Here is a 24183-nt window from a genome sequence, read left to right as displayed (position 1 = left end):
AAAAAATACTATACCTGGCTATACATGTCTGTATCAAAGGCGCCCATGCCCGAGAGGCAATTGACCCTCCCCACTTTTTTTCCCACTCTCAGGGAAAGGAAAAAATATACCTAGTGTAGTCAAGTGTTTTTCTTTTGAGAAAATGATAAGTCGGTAGGCCTATTAAGTAAAGTGTTTAAACACTAAAATATTGCGTTTTTTTTAATATATAATATTTAAAAGTCACCATTCATCTTCCAAACTATTAAAAATACTCCATAACCCCAGTTATAACACCATCCCCCCACCCTCCGCTTCAAACTATAATATGGGCGCCCTTTGTCTGAAAGTGTGTGTGTATGTATATAATATAAAATGATAACTTCCGAGTACAACGCCAAAGGCTGAAAATTACTCTAAAAATTAAGATATATACAAAATATTTGTACTAGAACAAATAAAATGAACGTACGCTTACCGTTTCTGCATGTTAATATTGAACTTGTAAAAAGAATGTGGTTCAAACGGAGCTTTTACAACATAATATTTCCACTTCAGTATGTACAAGTCCTTGAATATTTAGCGAACAGACCATTTAACCATGAGATGGGAGTGTACAAGACGGGTCATTTTCTTGCCCACAAAACGATGTCCGTGTAAACCAGGCTTTTGACTTTTCTGTTTACAGGAATGTAGGCTACACTTGCTGAAGACGCCGGCAGGAATTTTGTTTGTGGCGCACAGCTGTAGTCGACTCTACGTCGCAGCAAACATGTTCTTCTGTGGAAATGAATCACCTGCAAATCAGTAATTTTACGGGGGGTGCTTTTGAAATACTAACAAAAACTAATCACTACGCATTACTAAGAATTCATAAACGCTTATACATAAATTATTAAGTAAGTACCTGAATATTACAAAAAAAATTTCAATTACTAGTTTTTTTTAACATACCACGTTAAAATTTTTTATCTTATTCTTGTAAATATTAAAAAAAAAAAAAAAAACACCATTCATTTTACAAAAATCGTATAAATTTTTCCGAAAATGGGCGATTGTGAATTTTTAATAGCTACGATAATACTGGTAATTTACATGATTTAGGTTATGTTTTTCGTTTTAATTTGTGTTCACGGTTTTCACGTTTTCTTTCACTTTCTCTTCATTTTCTTGCAGGGTCATCCAATCCTGAGCTATGTTCAAAATTTCTAATCTATAACTCATCACGAAGGTGGTTAAGATTCAATTACAAAATTCCAACCAACGGACATTGCCCAGAGCGATCTAATAAAAACGTAGTAAAAAAATAGTACTAATTTATTATTATTATTATTATTATTATTATTATTACATTGAACCCTGTATCAATTGCGATTTTTTTTACAGATAGCCTAGATATTTTTAAAAATATAAAAAAAAAGAGTTTAAAACACTATATACACAACCATATTTATAGTATTATTCGGCACATTTAATTTGCATGTTATGATACTCATGGGAAAAAAAATCGTTAACATTTATTAATCCCGAAGTTTTTCAAGGAAAAACATTTTTTGGTTAAGACGTAAATCGACAGGGCTCGTAAATTTACATTTTTCTTATCACGCTTCAATTCAATGCTGTATCTTTCTTTTGTGGAGGAGTCTTTTACGAACAGTGGTAAACACAAGTTAGAAATATTTTTATTTTTTTTTATTTTGCAAAATATCAGTGAAGGCAGTAGTAGCAATGTTATTTTGGAAGATGGAATGTGGGCTGTTACAAAACATGCGATCTCAACCCTGTGAGAAACCGCGTCACCTACGGCTACTTGCGTATGCTCATACGTCAGTGCGTTAGTGTCAAAAGTAAGTATTGTAATTTCTTTTTGAATACACATATTCTTATTGTAATTTTTTTTTTACTCCTTCTCTCCCGAATTTTTTTTTTCCTGTATCCGCCACTGGCTAAGATCATCCAACATGGATCTCAGAGCGAGAAAAGGAGTCCCGGATAGAGTAGAAGCAGGGTAGACTGGACAGGCGGAACTAAGCTGGAAACAAGAGCTATGCAGTTTGGGGAGGGGGACGCAGCAAAGGAAAGGAGAGAAATAAAAAGAGGGGAGGTGGGAGATACGAGCAGACAATGGTATGTAACGAGCTCACAACAGAGATGACGCAACCGGCCGACAAGGCAACAAACCCCGGACGGAGAACAGGGCGTGTGGCAATCGACCAGGACAAGCGCCGCCGGCTTCGCTCCGGAGAACTCGACATTCCATTCGGTCTACTCGGGGACGCACCACAACGCCGAAATACCACAACGCCGATCGCCGAACGTACAATAACGCCGAAAACCATAACGCCGAATGCCAAATTGACTACAACGCCGACAGTTAGAAAACTGCTGTGTACCACAACGCCGAATTACCACTACGCCGATCGCGGAACGTACAATAACGCCGAAAACCATAACGCCGAATGCCAAATTGACTACAACGCCGACAGCTAGAAAACTGCTGTGTACCACAACGCCGAAAAACATTAACGCCAAAAATGTCATTGCAGGACTGCCACAAATGTTAGGTTAGGTAAGGTTAACACACGAATTCATTCAGTTGTTTTTCATTTTGCTCCTGTGCCCCCCCCCCCCCCCCCTTCCCCGCAGCAACATTTTTCGGCGTTACTGTATTTCGGCGTTGTGGTACACAGCAGTTTTCTAGCTGTCGACGTTACGGTCAATTTGGCATTCGGCGTTATGGTATTCAGCGTTATTATACATTCGGCGTTGTGGTATCTCGGCGTTATTATACATTCGGCGTTGTGGTAACGACCCGGTCTACTCCATGCGTTCCACAAGGGTCGCTTCTAGCGTAGACTAATGATGTAGTGTACTCCGGTCTTTCAGTGATTCTTGCAACACTGTAAATATTTTTTTTCTAAACGGAACAGAAATATTCATGTAAAATTACAGATATTTGTACATTCACACGAAAACAACTGTATCGCTACAAAATAGTGTTCGCAGTAATACTTGGTTCGGATTCTTAAAGTCTTCGTTAAAGTTTTTTTTTTTTCCCCAACCGTTCCATGAATAGCTTTCTAGTATTAACTGCGCACATTAATAATCATCTTTTCCATGATTTAAATATATATATATATATATGTATGCTTGAATGAAACATCAATTTAAATATAAAATCATGCGCCAATTTTAATAAGAAATGCTCAGTATGCTTGTTCTCCAAGCATTTATGTATTCATGTTTTTTTTGTCCATTCTTGAAGTTTTTCTATAAATATAAGAATAAACCAGCAATGAGGACGTCTACTGAATTATTTACATCGGTGTAATGTACTCTGATTATTGGCTTATATGTCGCTATTCGCTTACGATTTGTAGGGACAGGTATTATTGGCAAAAAAAAGACCAATAGACTGCAATTTTGTATGCCAACGCTAGTGGTTTCTTCCTTGTGATTGACGGCCGTATGCAAGAGAAGCCATTGCCTTATTTGGCCGGGCCATTCAGGACACGTTTACTTCCGCACCACATGGCTGTGATTGGTGTGCTGACAGAGTACAGTGTTTTGAATCACTGCTAGTCTGGAAATCGTTCCGTGAAAAATAGATGCCACTAACGTCTTGCCACCAGATATGCTAATGTAAGTCGTTGTAAACATTGAACCATCCATTTGTTTGTAAATGATAGACCGACAAACACGTGCTTTTATTTAAACAAAACTTAGTACTTGTGTTTATTTTGTTTTTTACGTAAGAAACTGAGATTACTACAGAGTACTAAGTCTATGATAATACTACGGAGGACTAAGTCTAAGATAAAAATAAAAGAGCCGTTCGGACCAGCAATTTCACTCTTTTAGCGGTTGTACCGGTAGTTCGATGATAATACTACATGTAAGTTAAATTATCTTTCTGTAATGCTTATAACCTTGTAAAAAATATATGTTGCGACATCAATCGTTTTGAGAACAAATACGAATGTGGACTTAAATAAATTAGGGCCTAAAGGAAACTAAAGCATGCAAAGTCTACAAAAAAATTAAATTAAAATTATCTTACACCCGTAGATCACCTACAGTTTGTACTATGCAAATCTAGTGTAGTTTTGGTAAAGTTTGGTTAGATTACGCTTTAACCATATATATATATATATATATATGTGTGTGTGTGTGTGTGTGTGTGTGTGTGTGTGTGTGTGTGTGTGTGTATGTATAGGTGTGTGTGTGTTAAACCGATACCATTCAGTCCGAACAAAAAATTACAATAAATTAATATGTACAATACTGCAATATTGTTTACAATAATTTATAAACTGTAAAGTAAAATAATGAGCATGCAGTGTGTAAAACCATAAAAAATTAATTTTATCTTAAAACTTCATATTACATACTGACTAAACTTACATGAAAAAAAAAAGCTATATAGGTCCTAATGCATGGAATGAACTAAACTAAATTAGAAGAGCAAGACCATTTACACAGATTTCTTGACATCAACCATTTTAATCACGAATCCAAGTCAATACACTATTTTTTTTTATTTCTCTTCTTTACTGGTAGCGAAGCTAAGGCGATACGCCATGTTTTACACATAACCACATTAAAAGATTCTCTAACACTGAATATTTGAGGGGGGGGGGGGGGGGAATTATAAAGTATAGTTAATAGATTTGATCATAAAGAACAAAACGTGAACCTTCATAGATAAAGGTTAAAAACATGAAACTACTTTACATGTAATATCTGCTTCAATGTAATAAATGCTTAAAAGTCATTGTAGTTGCCTATCATATATATAGTTACGCTCATCACTTGACTCTGAATCTATAATGAACAAGCGTATATGAAGAACAAATATCCTACTCCATAGCGATGTTTATAAAATATAAAATGGAAGTGTAACATTTAAAATACCGCTACATAAGTGGAACAAGCCTTAGTTATTATACTAAAGTGTTTTTTATATTCATCATTTTTCAAAGGCGCTTTACGACTTCATAACTATGCTTATAATTACTAAAAAAAAAAAACTTATATCTCAGAAAGTTTAGCTCTAAAGGTAAAGTGATAATTTCTTCCTTTTTGTAAATCTGTAAGTTTGCGTCACTGGAAATCTCTTGGTGATATTTTGAATTTTGTGCTTAAGCCCTTTCGAAAATCCTTGTTTTTATTTTTTTTAAAAGCTTACTTATTTTAACTTTATAATTTTATTTAAAAACATTTGGTATTTAAGTATTTTATTTATATATACAGTATGTATGTTTGTTTGTCCGAAAGATTTATTTTGGCAGATTTGGTTTTTGTTTGTAGATACGCCCTTTTGAATTTTTGTTTTATATTCTTCTTTTGTGGTTACTTAATTTCTTGCTGCTAAAAAAAACTATCTGTTAAAATGGCACTCTTAAAAGTATTTGTTATATTCATCCATTTTTTCAACGGACACCTTACAACTAACTAGTATGAGAGAGACCATTACATTGTTGCCAGTCACAACACGCATTCACGCACGCGCCTCAGCAGGTCGCATGTTTTGTCAACTAAACAAGCACACACGCATGGTCACCAACTGCGAAGAACGTGACCTTGTAACCTGGATACAAGGACCCCCGCTTCCCCTCCTTTTCTTTTCCTACTTGCGTTCTCCTTCTCATTGCCCTCTCCTCTTCCCACATTTTCCTTTTCACTCGTCGGACAACCTTGCGTCAGAAAAAAAAAAAAAGCCAGCCTGCTTGCTGCCAATGCGAATTTCAAGTTCACAGCTAAGAGCCTGCACGCAAACATACGATTGATCCGACAAACCTAACCACAGTACAAAAATTACATGTATCTTGGGAGTACGCAAGTCGCCATTAAACCTGACATATTTTCAAGGCGTCACAAACTTTATGAATGAGAAGCTGATACTATCCATGGGAAAGTGATGAGGCGATTAAACTTACTATCTACAAACTGTTCAAAAAAAAATTACTCTCATTAAAATAAAAGGCTTCAATCTACGTTCTTTAAAACAGAAGACAATAGCTTAAGAGTTTTCAATTGCATCAGTCGAATAAATATGTTTATTTGTTTAGTTTGACGTTTTCACTTATGTTGAACACGTTGCCAGACGTAGGGCTTTCCCAAAAAAAATCATTTTCCTTTCTTTATTTTTCTCTTCAAAACAAGAAGCAAGATGTTTTTATTTTATATAAAATAGTTTAAAACAAAAATCAAAACAAGATGTCTGGCAACGAAGATGCCAAACTACTTTCCCGGATAATCTCGATCGCTCGAGAGATTTCAAAGATGCATTCTTGCGAGGACGCCTTCATGACGAAAGCAACGCCACGCAAACAAAAGGCAGACGGCTGCCCTTGAACAGGCCGCTGGCAGGTGCAATGTAACCTTTAGTCAAACGACGGGAAGGGGGAGTTTAGGGGGAAGAAAGAGAGGAATGTTTGGGGGTGCTCACCTGTTGCTCTGGAGGGGCGCCTTCCACCATCCGAGGCTCCCTATCCATGGCTCTTCCGCCGAACACAAACAGGCACATCAACTCCCGGACGCCCGGTCGCGCATCCGACACTAATTTTTTTTTTTTTTTATATCACTTCCCTTTCGACGAAGATCTTTCCCCCCGACGAACGAAGAAATTTCTGTAAGTCACGTATAAACTACGCCAGCGTCGCACTCGTCGAACACTCAGCAAGCAACACACGCGCAGGCGCGGGCGCGCGCGAACCTGGCGGAGGAAGAAGGTGAAATAACCTCTTCCCGCGGCGGTCGAACATCAACTCGACGTGTGTCCGCGGCGGAGACACGGCACGGAAAAACCTTCTTTCCCCCCCGCGCGAGTGCACGGGGCTCACAAGATGGCGCGCTTCGCCAGCAGCGGCAGCAACAACACACATACACACACGCACACTTTCTCGCCGACTCCGCCGGGCCACAAACTTGAAGTTCTCTTGTTACTTTTTCTTTTCCCCTTTTTCCCCCCTCCCCTCAACCCAAGACTCTGGGCACGCGGCGGAAAGAGAGGAGGAAGAAAGAATTAGAAGTTGTTGAAGGAGAGGGGGAAGGAGATGAGTTCCGACTCCCCAAGGCGAGCTAGTTCGGCGTTCGCTCGCTAGGAAGCGCTGCCGGACGCGGGCAAAACAAATCTCACCGGCGCGGCGCGGCGCGGCGTCGCGTGTGCAGGGAAAAGGAAAGGCAGGCGCACCAACCATCGAGGCGACGGCCACTGTTTTCTGCGGCGTCCCTCGGCGGTTTCTGGTCAACCGCCACCACACCGTTCGAGTTTTGTATTTATTTATTTTTTTTTTTTTCTTCCCCGTTCCCGCCAGTCTCGCGAGGGAGAAAGTCTCGAAGATGGCGGGGGTCTTGCCCTGCACCTGCGACGTTGCCAAGCGTTGCAGCGCCTCGGAGGAAAACTTTGCAGACAGTAATATCTAGGACCATGCATCTTTTTTTTTTTTCCCGCAAAATAGATTTTCCGACCAGCTGTGTGTTAAAAATTTGTAGCACTGTATGTGTTCCGTGCAGGGGCTTAGCCAGGGGGGGGGGGGATAGGGGTTCGAACCCCCCCCCCCCCTCTAGCACCAAATCTTTAATTAATTTCTTATTCATCACTCAAAGAAATTTCATATTAAAATTAATAAAAATTTTACCATTACAATATTTAAATTTAAGAACCGAAAACTGCTAAAATAGCACTATTTTACACCTTAAAATCCTAATTTTCCAGGGGCCCGCTTTAATATAGGGGGGGGGGGGCGGCATGGGTCTTAACACCCCCCATACACAAATCCTGGCTACGCCACTGGTTCCGTGGTTGGCTTGGTTTATGACAGCACATGAATCACAGCCATCCAGCGCGGAATCAAACGCGTCCTGAATGGCCCGGCCAAACAGGGCAATGGATTCTCTTGCAGACGGCCGCCAATTAAAAGGAAACAATAGTTAGCGCTTTCATATCTTATTGCAGCCTAATGAGAGATCAGATATATATTTTTTTTTTTTCGTGAAAGGTACATGCCCCTAGCTAATGTACCAGCTCCTAAAATGGTAGAAATTTTTCTGTCCAGCCCAACTCATCCTCCGGATCATCCTCTTTTGTACTGCACCAGTGCACCTTGCATGACTGTCTGCGATCACGTGTTTTCCCAGTGTCTATGTAGGTTTTACTTGGGCCCAACCTAATTAGTTATAATTCAGAGTTAAGATTGGGGAGTTAGTCAAAGCGTCAATCAATGTCTTGCCATGACTAGTCAGTCACCTATCGAAGCACTCAATGCATGCTTAGAGGACTATACAGGAGGAGGAGGGGGGGGGGGTAAATATGTGGAATATATCTCTTCCTCTTCCCCCTTCCCCCTGAAATCCTAAAAATGTCCTAAAAATCTATTATTTGCACCAACAAAAGGAAATAATTTGAAAGCAAATAGCAGGTAAATAAGTTCTAACCTCTTAACCCCCCCCCCCCCCCAACCTTTTTTTCCCCGCAGTAATTAAATTATGCTATCCTTCCTGCATGGTTGAAATCTCGCATGACTGGGCGTGCAGACTTCAGTCTGAGACGCATTAGATTCTTCCCTAACTCAGATATATCTCTTCTTAATTATTAAGAATAAGTTGGGTAAGAGGAAAAAAATCGTCAGACTCAGGTATAGTTAAAATTAAAATAGTTGTGTACATAGGTCGCACAATAAAATCGATATAGCCTACTTTCGTCGCTACTGTAACGTTTCCGTGAATGTACAATAGATTTCTGTAAAATGTTCGGTAAATTTACGGATATAATTCCACCTTAAAACCTTTCTCCTTTCTCAAGGTAATTTATGAAACGAACCCCCCTAGTGTAGTTGTATTCACGTCACACCTGCTATCCGTGGGAGGGGTTCTGGATTCGAATCCTGGATAAGGGAGTGGGTGTGAACTTTTACTGTCTAAAAATTGTCTCAAATATATTACCATAAAAAACCGCCAATTAAAACAATATATGTAAATAACAAGTTAGGTATTAAATATTTTGTGGGGCAGGGGGAGAGAGCTCGTTGGTGACGAAATATTACCAACAAGCAAAAGTTTGAAAAAGTAAAAACAAAAGTGGTAATGTCACTCACCAACGTGACGTACCACATTCCCTGACGTGACAGGTTTCCTCGGGGTACTCCCATTTGCTCCATTAAATTATTCCGATAATGCTCCATTCTCATCTCACCACCGCTGATCGTCTCTAATGGCCTCGATGTCGTTGTGCAATATTTCGATCAAATAATCTTCAATTCTTCAATGGTTAAAATTAAATTATTTATGAATATAGGTTGTCCAAAATATTTAATACAGCCTTGTCAACTAACGCTACCGATATGTGTGACACTATGTAGTTGTGTATGTCAGTTACCGAGAATTGTTTTTATAAGTGAAATAAATTTTATGTCAGTATTATTAACGAACAGGTATGATCGAAAATTAGCTAAAACGGTTGATGACCTCAAACCAAATATAAAAAGCATTTATTTGTAACACAGACCTAATCACACTCTTACATTCTGGTACTAAACCATTATTAAAAGCAAACCATAAAAAAATGTTATTCATACGACTAAATGTGCATGGAATAATTCTTACAACAGTATCCGAAAATCTCTGGTATATATATATTTTTAATATCTAAGTTATTACGATTATGAATATTGTTACGAGGAAGCTAGAGACTGGGCAGGCCTTTGTTGCGAAGCTGCTGGAAAGGAGGGAGGTCAGTCAGCCCGGCGCACCGGCCAGCGAGGAGGTCCAGGGGTAGCCCCCCCCCCCCCCCCACCACCCGCACAGGCAGCGCCTGTCACTGCGCTGCGTGGTAATCCGATTAGCATCGCTCCTTCTCGACTGTTCGACACGTCCCGCAGGGGGCCCTGTCCGCGTGAAGTGGAGTAACTATAACGCCATTGTTCTCGAAGCTTCGGGGGTGTTGTTAAGTTTCGACTGACGACGCGCGACACTTCCGAGGGCTTCGAGACCTTTCCAGAGCGGGGACTTTCCCAGGTGCATGAGATGACGACGACCACCTCCGGCGAGAAAGTGACAAGAGGCTGGTGGCGATACAGGCGAATCCTCGAGGAGTGAAGTGAAGACGTTGAGAGACCCCTTGGCGAGCGGTAGCGGGCGACGAGAAACGCGCTTCGTGTGCGAAGATCAGAGTCGCGGCTCGGCCCGCGGCGAACGAACGAGCAGTGCGAAGCAGTGTGTCTAGACAGAGGTGCGCGGTAAGTGACGAGCAGTATAGAGAGCCACTGTCCAGCCGAGCTCCAGTGGGGAGAATAAATAGTTGTTTTATTGTAAGCGTGATTAATTTTGTGGACATACGTTTAGATTGTTGCAATTTAAGCAATAGTGTAGCTGTTGGCAAATTAATAAAAACTATGTTTAATAAATAAGGCAATCCTTCGTGACCTCTGTTTTTCCACACATGTAACAATTTAAAGTCTTAGAACGACGTTTGGATATCAAATACCTCAACAGATAACACTGTGGTACCAAACGAGCGTTAATAAAATTAATGTTACCAGATGCCGCTGGGTTTGTGTAAAACTATCGCCCCCCCCCCCTGCCTCACCAAATTAAGACCCTTAGCAACCAAGGTCACTGAGGAACGCCTTCTTAAGGTGTCACCGAGGTGTGAAACGCAAACATTACGCAAGCGATAATCAGAGCTTCTGGGCAAACACATGTTGAATACATACTGTATGTTGAACGTTTTGAAATCACTCGGTAAACTATCTTAACGCTTTGGTCAACAAACTCATGCCAGGAGGTCGTCGCGACTTGCGAAAACTACCGCTGAAATAATGTGATACCCACAGATGTCCCTTTGAAATTCTGGCACGGCGAAGACTTGGAGACAACGACCAGTAAATCATATACCCAGCTTGCCACCACAAACTTGAGGCATCCATGACTTATATAGTTTCAAACACATTTACAGCTGAAGTTACATGAATACCTGGAGTAAAAATGTGCGAAAACACTTCATGCTGAAATGCGAATGATGCTTCTTTAAACAATTTTGTTTTGTAACAACACGAAAGGTTAAACTGAGGCACTTTAGGAAAATGTCCTGTAATCATCTGATTACATTACTTGGCAAACAAGGAAATCATCATCAAAGTATACTGTTTGTGTCTTATGACGGGATCAGATGTCAGTTTCATAGAAAAACTACTGTGTTCATCCATGCTGTAGTTGTGTTGTCATCGTTTTGTTCTTGTTTCAACTGTCTCGTCATTCCAGTTTTGCAGTCGTCTAGAAGTGTTAAATAAATATAATTTTTTCTAGGTAACATAGGCTTCCTGAATGGAGTTGTTTTGTGAGTTAAAATTATTTTGAGGTATAGTGTTTTCTAGACAATACAGCAAAGACAAATAGTATTGATTGATTATAATATTAAAATGTATTATCCTAATTCACTTTTCACTGTGGTAAAATTTCGGTTTCGCCACAAAGCATTCCTATTACTTCAGCTACGTACTGTGTTATTTTTAGGGTGTAGTGAATCTTGATCATGTTGACTCGGTTTTAATGTTTGGATGATTCTAAAATCACAAATAAAATTATTGTAACAACTTCATTAAGCTTATAAATAGAACATTTCATCCAGCATGTAGCTGTACATGGTCATACGAAATATTTGCACTTTAATGAAAACCCTTGAGTAGTTGTTTACTATGCACTCGTAAATTTTTTCGGGGTGTAGAAGGGTTGAGGGTGGGGGGGGGGGGGGAGTATAAATAAAAAAAAACGGGGTTTCTTAGACTGGTTATGCTAAGGAATTATTATGCGTGATGTAACACTGAACAGTTTATCCGCCGCATCTCCACCCAGCTTCTGTAACAGGGCAATTATAACAGTAATATGTAAAACGCAGACGAAGGCAGGACCTGCTCGGGTTTGGTAATTTCTCCCGGTGCGTGCCGAGTGCAACAGCGACTCTTTTGGACGATCACGCGTGCGTTTCACGTCACCCGGCGATATCACGCTCGCTATCGCTTGCGTTCCTCCGGATTGTGTTCCGTGTGTAGATAACAACAGTGTGTAGATAACAACAGCGTGTGTGTTAGAGAGAGGAGGGGTAAGCGTGGCTGAAGAGGGTGGACGGGGGTACACTGTTAAAAAAAAAATTACCTTCCATTCACGAATAAAACTGGTTACAAATTATATTCAAAAACTGGTTAAGTCTACAGAAAAAAAACACTCTTCTCTATCCACGTGTGTGTTTACATTTGTTTAAAACGAAACGTGCAAACTCGGGAGTCGAAATACGGCTTAGTTTATACAAAGATTAAGTTATTTGAAATTAAAAAAAACTCTTTGTTTGTTTGAGTTAAATTCTTCGTTCAAAAGTTTGTAAATTTACTGTAATTTATAACGCTGTAGGTGATAACATCTCCTGAGCCCGATGTTATTTTTGGAGGTCTGTGTATGTTCACTTAAATACTTAAATCTCGTGTTGAACTTTTATTTCATTAAAATCCTATGAAACTATTAAAGTTCAGTATTTGGGTCCATGAATTGGTAACTATTACAAGGCCATTATCTGACTTAATGTCGTGTTTTGCAGCTGCAGCCTCTCCCTACCATACTTTCTGGAGCCGCCACTGGTAGGGGGTGAATTCGAGATGCGGCCAGATCATGCCAAACAAGCATACAGCCGAAGTAACAGATGGGAACAAAACATCAATGGCATAATTTCAAGAGAGCTCCAGATGGAAATTACTCTACAACTCTACTGTGAGTCATCACAAGTCTCCATACAAATGGTGATAGCTGTGATAAAATTTCTATTTTATTCGTACGAATGGTATCATATGAAACATACAAAATATTGTCAATCCGGTCTTCCTTCATATGCGGCATTTTTTTTTTTTTTCAAATTGGATCGTCTACCTGAAAACGAAAAATAGTTTACACTTTCACCATTTGTGTGGAGACTTATGACACCTCTTGTATCATCTTACTGACATTCTCATTTCACACTGAATTTTAATATAGTTTTAAGATAATAAAGTACAAAGATATTTAACAGTAGGTTCTAAGAAAAAAACATTTTCTGTAAATTTATAGAAGATTCCTTTGGAAACAAGTTGCCAAGAAATAGTTTGTAATATTACAATAACGAAATTGAGATGTTGTACTACACATGGCTATGGTTATTTTTGCATACAATATAAAAAATACATTTTTTTGAGATAATACTAAGTACGTCTTACAAAAATTGGCACATAATTTTATATTTTGATGTTTCATTCAAACACAATTTAAAAAAAACACGTAAAATTTAATCAAATATTCAATCCTTTGAGTTTGTTTGGTTTTATTATGTTAATTAATGTGCGCAGTTTATACTGGAGAGATATTCAGGGAACGGTTTACAAATAAATTTAACTATTGGAGGTACTGGGACAACACAAAGCATAAATGCTTGGGTAATAATACGAACCAAGAATTACTGTGGACACAGTTTTGTAGTGATACAAATGTTTTCATGTAAATGTATAAATTTCACATGTATCTGTAAGTTTACACAAATATTTCTGGTCCATTTACAAAAAATAAATTACAGTGTACATGCTTCTGCATTAATTTGTTGGTCGCGTTTTCAGTAGTTTCCTTAGCTGGTGGAAAAGAAAAGTTCATTTGTGACTTCATCAAATAGTAACTATGCAGAGAGTGAAATAAAAAAAAATTAATGAAATTATTAATACCTATAATTAATTTCCATTTCCATCAAAGAATTTTAAAATGAATTTCCATCATATTCGTTTGTATTCGCTCTATTTGTATTAACATGAACACAAAATATAAACGGACATCCAATAATTTCTTGGTACTGGAATCCACAATCTTGTAACCTGACGGCAACGCTGTAAACGACCCCAACAACTTATACGCATCAACTTCATTTTTCTCGGTTATACAGTATCATTAATCCGTAAAACTATAAACTAGGTAAAGTGGTCTTGCAAAAAAAAGTTCGCTTTAATAATAACCCCCCCTTCGCCGTAGTTTTGTGCAAACTTAATGATGCGGGAAATTCTGTCTGCATGGTTGGGGACAGCGCGAACACATCGAGTTCCTGAACCTGTAGTTGCGGGAATATTACGGGGGAAAAAAATTGGCAATCTGAGTAGTTCCGTAAGTGTTTCGGAAGACTGTAATCAGAAAGATGGCTGCAAAATATCTTGCTTCCCTGCCATTTTCTCCTGCTACTGTTAATCGAACACTTTGTTAACTGCTACCCATATTCAGAAACAGTTTAACTAATATCAGTAGGTCCATACTTGGAGAAAATTTTCACAACGGCAGAAAATATATATTGCTAAATTTATATCACAAATACACGGATGTTTCCCACGATAAAGACAAGGCCACCCTGTATAATTAAAGACCAGAAACTTTCGGGGCTTCATTTCGCGATAGGTTAATTCCAACAATCTTACCATAAAGATGCTTAATTACGATTGGTCCACCGTTTGTGTTGAGGGATATAGTACAATGGGAATTCCTAAACCAAAGAAGTATCGAAAACCCACTTTAAAAGCTCTTAGAGGTCGTTGAACCTTTTTTTCCCCCGTCATTTCCTATAATTTATACTTCTTAAAGCGACTATATGTGGTTCATAAACTGTGCTGAGGGCTACGACACAATATTGAGAATTCCAATACGGCAAGTATATCGCGCCAGTCACCCAATTATTTTATTTTTTTGGGAAGAGGGGGGGGGGGGGAGGATTACAAATATTTTTTTTTAGTCAACACAGAAAATTTAGTCAGGATTGTGGTGCCTAAAGTTGTTATTCCCCCCCCCCCCCACCCCTCTTTTTTTTCAGTGTATAATTCTGTTGCAATGACGAAGATACAGCCTCAAAAGAGAGTCGCCATCATTTTCACACGCGTCCCTTACCACCTCCTCCCCCCCTTCCACAGGGGCCCTAACTCGCGGGTCGGAAGAGTTCGGCGGCTTTCTCCCGACACACCTGCAGAGGCGAGGAACCTCGCCTGGTCGTCGCCCCAGGCCAGAGAAAGTGCGTGCCCCCCGAGGGTTGATGTGTGTTTGTGACCTTGATCATCGCTACTGCATTCCCCACAAAATGCCGAGAGAGAGATCGCTTTCCATCCCAAAACTGAGGAAACCAGTAGCGAATCCAAGCGTGACCTGGGGACTGAGTCTTCCAATTTATCCTATCACAGATTACACTATACTGAATCCACTTCTCCTATCACAGATTACAATATACTGAATCCACTTCTCCTATCACAGATTACACTATACTGAATCCACTTCTCCTATCACAGATTACACTATACTGAATCCACTTCTCCTATCACAGATTACAATATACTGAATCCACTTCTCCTATCACAGATTACAATATACTGAATCCACTTCTCCTATCACAGATTACAATATACTGAATCCACTTCTCCTATCACAGATTACACTATACTGAATCCACTTCTCCTATCACAGATAACACTACACTGAATCCACTTCTCCTATCGCAGATTACAATATACTGAATCCACTTCTCCTATCACAGATTACAATATACTGAATCCACTTCTCCTATCACAGATTACAATATACTGAATCCACTTCTCCTATCACAGATTACACTATACTGAATCCACTTCTCCTATCACAGATAACACTACACTGAATCCACTTCTCCTATCGCAGATTACAATATACTGAATCCACTTCTCCTATCACAGATTACACTATACTGAATCCACTTCTCCTATCACAGATAACACTACACTGAATCCACTTCTCCTATCGCAGATTACACTTTACTGAATCCACTTCTCCTATCACAGATTACAATATACTGAATCCACTTCTCCTATCACAGATTACACTATACTGAATCCACTTCTCCTATCACAGATAACACTACACTGAATCCACTTCTCCTATCGCAGATTACAATTTACTGAATCCACTTCTCCTATCACAGATTACAATATACTGAATCCACTTCTCCTATCACAGATTACAATATACTGAATCCACTTCTCCTATCACAGATTACACTATACTGAATCCACTTCTCCTATCACAGATAACACTACACTGAATCCACTTCTCCTATCGCAGATTACAATATACTGAATCCACTTCTCCTATCACAGATTACACTATACTGAATCCACTTCTCCTATCACAGATAACACTACACTGAATCCACTTCTCCTATCGCAGATTACACTTTACTGAATCCACTTCTCCTATCACAGATTACACTATACTGAATCCACTTCTCCTATCACAGATTACACTATACTGAATCCACTTCTCCTATCACAGATTACAATATACTGAATCCACTTCTCCTATCACAGATTACACTATACTGAATCCACTTCTCCTATCACAGATTACAATATACTGAATCCACTTCTCCTATCACAGATTACAATATACTGAATCCACTTCTCCTATCACAGATTACACTATACTGAATCCACTTCTCCTATCACAGATAACACTACACTGAATCCACTTCTCCTATCACAGATTACAATATACTGAATCCACTTCTCCTATCACAGATTACAATATACTGAATCCACTTCTCCTATCACAGATTACACTATACTGAATCCACTTCTCCTATCACAGATTACAATATACTGAATCCACTTCTCCTATCACAGATTACACTATACTGAATCCACTTCTCCTATCACAGATAACACTACACTGAATCCACTTCTCCTATCGCAGATTACACTTTACTGAATCCACTTCTCCTATCACAGATTACACTATACTGAATCCACTTCTCCTATCACAGATTACACTATACTGAATCCACTTCTCCTATCACAGATAACACTGCACTGAATCCACTTCTCCTATCGCAGATTACACTTTACTGAATCCACTTCTCCTATCACAGATTACACTTTACTGAATACACTTCTCCTATCACAGATTACACTATACTGAATCCACTTCTCCTATCACAGATTACACTACACTGATACACTTCCCTTATCACAGATTACACTATACTGAACCCACTTCTATCACAGATTAAACTATACTGAATCCACTTCTATCACAGATTACACTATACTGAATTGACTTCTCCTATCACAAATTACACTAGACTGAATACAACTGAGAGAAGCATTAGTTATTGAACACATTCAAGTGCCTAAGTGGTATTGACAGCCACAATCTTGGATTCTTCCACATTTTTGATACAATTATAATTTTTAACTAATCACCCCAATTTCGGGAATGTCAAGATATAAATCATATCTCCCAAACCTTCTATACCTTGTTGCAACCACTTATTACCAAATTGTTATTATATTTACCGGAAATACAAGTATTGTGATAATCAAACCAGTTTCCAAGTTGTGACTTCGACAAATAGCCAAAGCTAAGTCCTATGCCATGTCAAACCAAAATAAAAATTATCATGGAAGCTTTACTGCAAGCAGTAACAAAATTTTTGAAATTGCAAGATGGCGAAGTTTAACCCCCATTAAGGTCCCGCTTCCTGGGTACACGTACGGCGTGAAGAGTTTCAGAAAAAGTCACGTGTTTTGAAATCTTCTCAAGATAACTTTTAATAATACGTTGTATGTGGATGGTTATTTATGTTTCCGTATTTATTTTTACACGTTGTTTTTAGGAGAGTGAAAAGGACTAAACGCGGGCTTTCAGAATAATTTTCAGGCGTGAAACACCCGGTACAGATTCTTGAAAGTATTCAAGGGATTTTCATTACACATTCATATTAATTTCTCCGGCGAAAATACGGCGCGCTAGTCCTAAACATTGCGCTTAGAGGCGATACCGCGCTAGAAACACCAGCGAACGTCGTACTTAACATCCCGCCTCACTAACACAGCCAACACCCGCCATTGGAGCTCGTGGACATTAAGATGTGCGTTTTTAAAAATGCTTCTTGATGTGCGATCAGAGCTGAAAATAAACACGTCTCCAGAAATCCCTCATCCGCGGATTCATTTCGCGATAGGCTAGCATCAAAACAACTATACTTTCGTACCGCTTCTGCGATTGGCCCACATTTTATCCGGGGAACTGTGAGCCAATGGGAAACACTAAACCAAGAAAGTGCCGAATTACGGACAGCCTAGTTGAGACGTCTCACGCGTCAGTAGCCAACGAACAGGTGTCATTTCCGCGAGTATTTAAAGGACTGTGGAGTTTATCCTAGAGGTCAATGAATCCGGGAATTTTGCAGGTCTCTACGTCATGTGTTATGAGTAGAGACCCGGAAAATTCGCGGGTTCATTTCGTATTATGCTAAAATTCAAATAATTATACCTTAGTGCTGCTTCTGTCATTGGTTCACTGTTAATCTGGAGGAGTGAGGGCCAATTAGAGACCCTCACTCATAGACGTGTCGAATCACAGGCCACCCAATCGAGACGACTCACAAGTCAGCAGCCAATGAACAGTTGGCATTTGCCCGAGTGTGTAGAGGATATTGGAGTCTATCCTGGAGGTCATTGAACCCGCGAATTTTCCGGGTCTCTAGTGATGAGGCTGGCTGTGGCTATGGTCGGCGAGAGGTGTTTTCCCGCACATGACGGGGCCAATGGGAACGTGAATACCGTACTGCTGCACGCACACGATTCGCCATCACTCTTAAGAAAAAGCTACAGTGTTTTGTGACATACCTTGACACGAAATGTATTCGCTAAATACAGGTGTCCCTAGTTATGAGATTTGGCAACAACGCGCGCCCCACGCCGAGCTCTCGCTCTGAGAATGAGACGGTGTATGGAACTGTGCTGAGTGTAAGTGATCCTGCTGTAAGGGATATCTCCGGAAGCGCGCCACCAGCGCCAACACGAGACGGTCGTCAAGGTCTCGGAAGGAAACCGAGTCGCGTAAAGGTTCTTCTTCCGAAAGAGTTCACGGCCGTTCGCGATCCTAACACTTCGGGGATGGCGATCGTCCCGAACGAACTTTTCGGTATCGGGCACTCGGAACAGGGTTTCCAAGACACTATTACTAGACACCTGTAAAATTCGCGGATTCATTTCGCGATAGGATAGAGTCCAAATACTTTTGACATTATTTTGCTTCAGTGATTGGGCCACAGTTTATATGAAGGACGCTGGGCCAATGAAAAATCTTTAACAGAAAAATTAGCGAATCACGATCATTCCAGTCAACAGGTGTTACGAGTCGGTAACCAATCAGCAGATGTAATTTAGACCAGTGCATAGAGGATCATGGCAGTCTATCCTTTAGGGATTTGAAATCGCGAATTTTACATGTCTCTAACTATTACGCAGGGGTGCCCACAAGGGGGGCTACGACGCAGACTGCGTCATTAAAATTTCAGGGGGGGGGGGGTGGTTAAAAGACGAGAAAAATGTATATATTATTTACATAATTATAGCTTCTAATGTGAAAATACATTTCTGGTGCTTTGATAATTGAAAGGGATCTTGTAAATCAAATTGGCAACCCCGCACTTTCCTCAACAAAAGCAGTCTGGCATCTGTCCGTTCAGGATGGAAATATTACCTGATATGACCAAAATTATTATTAGAAAATCAGTTTTAATTAATGCAATATGTGATAAAATACAATACTAAAAAAGTATAATATTATAAAATAATTGAGTAAATCATTGAGAAAATGGCAGAAAAAATTTCGGGGGGGGGGGGCACATCATTTGTTTAGGGGGGGGGGGGTGAGTCATAGTGTTTGGGGGGGGGGGGCACCTCGGTATTACGCGTCGTACTAGCGGGCTGTGAAGCATGAGTGTTCTACCAGGATTTCGGTGGTGGGGAAAAAAACGTGTGCTACTCTTTGATCACTCGCCAGCGATGTGTTAACATCTAACCTCGGTAACGAGCACATTCATGTTTTCCCATGTTGTAAACACACTTATAATACGAAACTCGGACACAAATTTCAACACAGAATTTTTTAAACTAATGCCGAGCGTGATAAATGTACCTATACGAAAAATAGTGTTTTCAACTACATTTCTGGACGCGAATCACACGTAGTTTCCGCACCTGCCGCTAGAATTCGCTGCCGGAGTAGCTACGTCGAATATTGAATAATTTGAATAGCAGATCGAAAATTTGAAATATAGAATGAGAAGGCTACGATAAAATCAAAAAGACTTGTAAAAATACTAAACCCCAAATTGGATATTATTTTTCGACAAGGAATTTTATTGAAATACTGGCCATTTTGTTGAATTTCATGAAACAATTAATACTATGAAGTTTCTCTTTGGCTTTGAGAGCTTTGGTTCGGGACATTCGTCACTGATGACAGAACCGTGGTTACACATTTCCGTTTCAAGAGACGTTCCTTTCACGAAATTACTCCTGTCAAATGCCGTATACCGAGAGCTAAGATATTACACATAAAAAAATCTGTAATGTTGAATGGAAAAAAAAAAGTACAAAATGCCAATTTAATTTCAGTACAACTCGTCACTGTATTGAATTTAGTGCTTTACAATGTCATAAAAAATGTATTTTTTAAATCGATTCGGAACGCTGAAAAAAGAATTAAAAATAAGAATAACTTCGGGACCTTTACATAGACTTATCAGGGCAGTAATGGTATTGAATCTTAACTTGACATACATGTATGTGGGTTTGCAACGATTTTAATTTACAATAAATGTATCGGAAGTCAATAAATGATGTGTTATCCACAAAATATATGTTTAAATATTATCTTTTGTTGTATATATACAATTAATAGTCAAAAAGTATACGAAATATGTATGAGGAAAATAGGTTTTTTTTTGTTAGTTTGTAGCGTAGTAAAGAGCCCTGCTATTTTTTTCCCTAGGGCTTTGTAACATTTTATATGAAGACGGGAGAGTGAAGAAAAACGCATCAATGTTAGTTTTCTGACTTTGTAGTATATAACAGACACATAACATATCCATTCACTTAAATATCACATTCTTTGCAGCTAGCACTCAGATCACTTCCACGACATGTTGTCTTCGTTTCGCCACAAGGTTCAACATTGCAACACGTGATAAAATTTTTATGAAAGTTCTGTTTCTCATATTGAAAAGTAGTAACTATTTGAGAGTTTCATTTTTTTTTAATAAATAAAACACTCGATGTTTTAAATGTCAGTATGTAAAATTCAATAGTTTGTAAGTATCGCTGAGCTATTAGAACATTTATCGCTGAGATCTTTGAAAATTTATCGCTGAGCTATTAGAAAATGTATCTCTGAGATATTAGAAAATGTATCTCTGGGCTATTAGAAAATTTATCGCTGAGCTATTAGAAAATCAGGCTCACGGCTGCCTACAGAGTATCCATCGCCGTGAACAGAATCAGGGTCACAGACGAGTGACATGAAGGGCTATGAGTTGTGGCTGTCCACGCGGTGCCTACAAGGAGGGGGGGGGAGGGGGTAGGGGAATGAAGCCAAAGGTAAGTGCGTGTCTTCCGTGCAACCTTCGTGGCTTCACGCTCCGATGAAACTAAAACACCTTCTAATACCCTTTCCCCCACCCCTTTCCCTCTTTTTTACTCATTCTCCGGCATGAGCTTAGTGTCCGGGAAATCCCTCGAAGAATGTTAAACTCATGTTCGTTTTTTATTAACCCACTCTTTGGGTACAAAGAGCCTCTTTATTCGATAGATTCTTATTGCTCGCCATGTTAAGTCTTATCACGACTTTCCAACAGCTGCGACTTTACCGCAAGAGGCGAAAGGATTATAAACGTTCACTGTAATAATACTTGAACGTTAATCTGATAACATTTGAAATAATACTCCGTAAAAAAATAGTAGGTGAATATAACTTTCGTGAGTTCTTATAAATCCAGCCGAATAGGCAACAAATAGGATAAAAATCAGACGTACTTTTTTTTTCTTCAAAAATTCCTCCCGTTAAAAAACGTTTTTTTTGGGGGGTCTCTACAAATTTCTTTTGTCACCGCCATTCATTTTCTGGGGGTGAAATTATCCTCTCCCCGCCACAAAAAAAAATTGTCAGTGTCAAATTCCATAAAATATTTTTTGTAGCAGACGCAAGAGTTATTTTTGTGCACGAATTTTTGAATGCTGGTTCTTAAACGGTGTTTTTATTTTTTTTCTTACTGATTGAATGAAAGAAAAAAAGCCATTATAGTACGCCGATTTTCAAAAGCTTCAACCATTTTTTTTTTCCATTATGCATTTTATTTCACGTATTGCATAAAAGGAGAATTTATTCCAGAAAAAAAATTTAAGAAACTTTTATTTTAGAAAATTATTAAAATATCATTCCTGGTTAAATTTGTGCCCAGCAAAGATTTCCGCGTTAAGTTTTCCGAAACATTGAAGTACGCAGTTATACTTGAAAAGTTTATTTTTTTTTTCCAGCTAAACAAACAACTTTTTTTTTGAGTTAGGAAGAAACTCATGCAATTAATGGACTTTTTGACGGCGATGTTATCAGTTGGGTTAAGTAAGTCATTAACGGTCTTCCTGTTGGTTCGCAGGACGTTGATAAAGCTTGGACAGCCGACAATTTATCTGCGTTCAAGATGTAAGGACATTAAGATGAAGGCAACTCATTTCCCACTCGTAGTGTATAAGAAATTACTTACTTCCTGCGATTCGTCATTTTTTTTATTTCCCCCCGCTATTGCTTAGACACACCTCTGACAAGAAAAGAGACCGCAAGAAAATAACAGATTTTTCTTTAAGAAGGCATCAAAATTTTATGCTACACCTTTTAAGAGTACCCTTTCTCAAAAAGGAATCTAAACTTCTTTTTTTAATGTTGGTAAGTTTCTTTCTGCGTTTGAACTTATAATCGAAAGGTAACGTTTGTGCCCGAGGTATACAAAACACATCCTGAGGAACAAAATATGATCCGAGTTAAGGGGCCCGCCTACATGCAGTGCAAAGTGAGCTGCAGAGGTTTAACAATTAGTTGTTTTTATCGAAACTATTTGACATGCGATTACCGATTTCGGATATAAAAGAGATTAAGGTACCGGGCATGATCCTAAAGTTGTTTAAGATGTCTCAGACATATAGTCGATTAGTAAATGCATGCTGAATAAGCCTAATTAGCGTATTTTCAGAGGCACGCCAAGCTCACAGTTTTCATTACTATTGCGTAAAACCACTTTTGGATCGTGCACCAATCCTTTCTCTTTCGCTGCGTATATAATTTGCACTAGGTCACAACGGAAAATTTTGAGAAAAACCGTGATTTCTACGACGTGTGCTGCGCGAATGTTCTTCCCGGTATGTGGCGCCGCCACGGCCGCTTGACCTTGGATGACGAGGCAGGATGAAGGGGGGTCTCCGCGCTGCCTTTCTTCCTGTCCTCTTTCAGTTGTGCTTCGCTTGCCCGGACTGAATACTCACCCCGGCTAGGGCGGGCCTGTGGACACCAGACCGGGCTGAGTACACGCGTATTCCACAGTTAGTTGTGTTGAGGCCGAACGACATTAGAATTCAGCGTGACTGCAGGCGGGGTCATAAGGCAAGGTTACGACAGAATGCACCTCGGAAGAAGAACAAAACCATTAAAGGAAGTAAACGCCAAATCGTTGGGCATAAGTAATATTTCATTATACAAGTGATATATTCAAATCGATTTTATATGGCTTTGTTAGTTACGTATTTATTAATTTTATTTTATATGTGGCCATTAATATTTTTAATGGTATAAATTTATATGCAATCAACACTTTTAACCAAAATATGCATTTAACCATTTTAAAAACGCCAAGTTGAAATAAAGAATTTCACGTAACATTTAAAAAAGTATTTTTTTTTAACTTCAATTGTGAATGAACGTAAGAATAAGAAGAGCCTTTTTTTTGGAGGGGGGGGGGGGGTTCTTATTTGGTAAGCAGAATTTGGTGCCCAAAGCAATTAGCTACAAACTGTTCGGTGTGTGCAAACATGCATAAATATTGCAGTATTTCAGACAGTGTAAGTTTAATTTGGACATAGAAGCTTGTCATTATAGTCACAATTAAAACAAATAGTATTTTGCCGGCTGTCCATGGCTGACTGTGATAGTTTGTAGTGGGAACACCTCTACACATTTGAAAATTTTTATACAGAAAACAAGAATAATAAGTCATAAATAGCATTTGTTGCATGTTATTAATGGCCGTACGATTAGTACACACTTCTATGTTTTTTTCCGGTGATTCAAACCATAAACGTC

At 39.0% G+C, this 24183-nt stretch overlaps 1 protein-coding gene across 1 annotated transcript in view; it reads right to left on the bottom strand.

The window, feature by feature from the left end:
- Nucleotides 1–7345, bottom strand: part of LOC134536334 (tight junction protein ZO-1) — a 213885-nt gene extending 206540 nt beyond the window's left edge. The window contains 1 exon segment of the mRNA XM_063376086.1: nt 6431–7345. Within this exon segment, the coding sequence (XP_063232156.1) occupies nt 6431–6478 (48 nt within the window). The 5' untranslated portion in view covers nt 6479–7345.
- Between the last annotated feature and the right edge of the window lie 16838 nt (nt 7346–24183).

Source organism: Bacillus rossius, chromosome 10 (genome assembly GCF_032445375.1).
Source record: "Bacillus rossius redtenbacheri isolate Brsri chromosome 10, Brsri_v3, whole genome shotgun sequence".
NCBI lineage: Eukaryota > Metazoa > Arthropoda > Insecta > Phasmatodea > Bacillidae > Bacillus > Bacillus rossius.
This window is presented reverse-complemented; position numbering and strand designations above follow the sequence as displayed.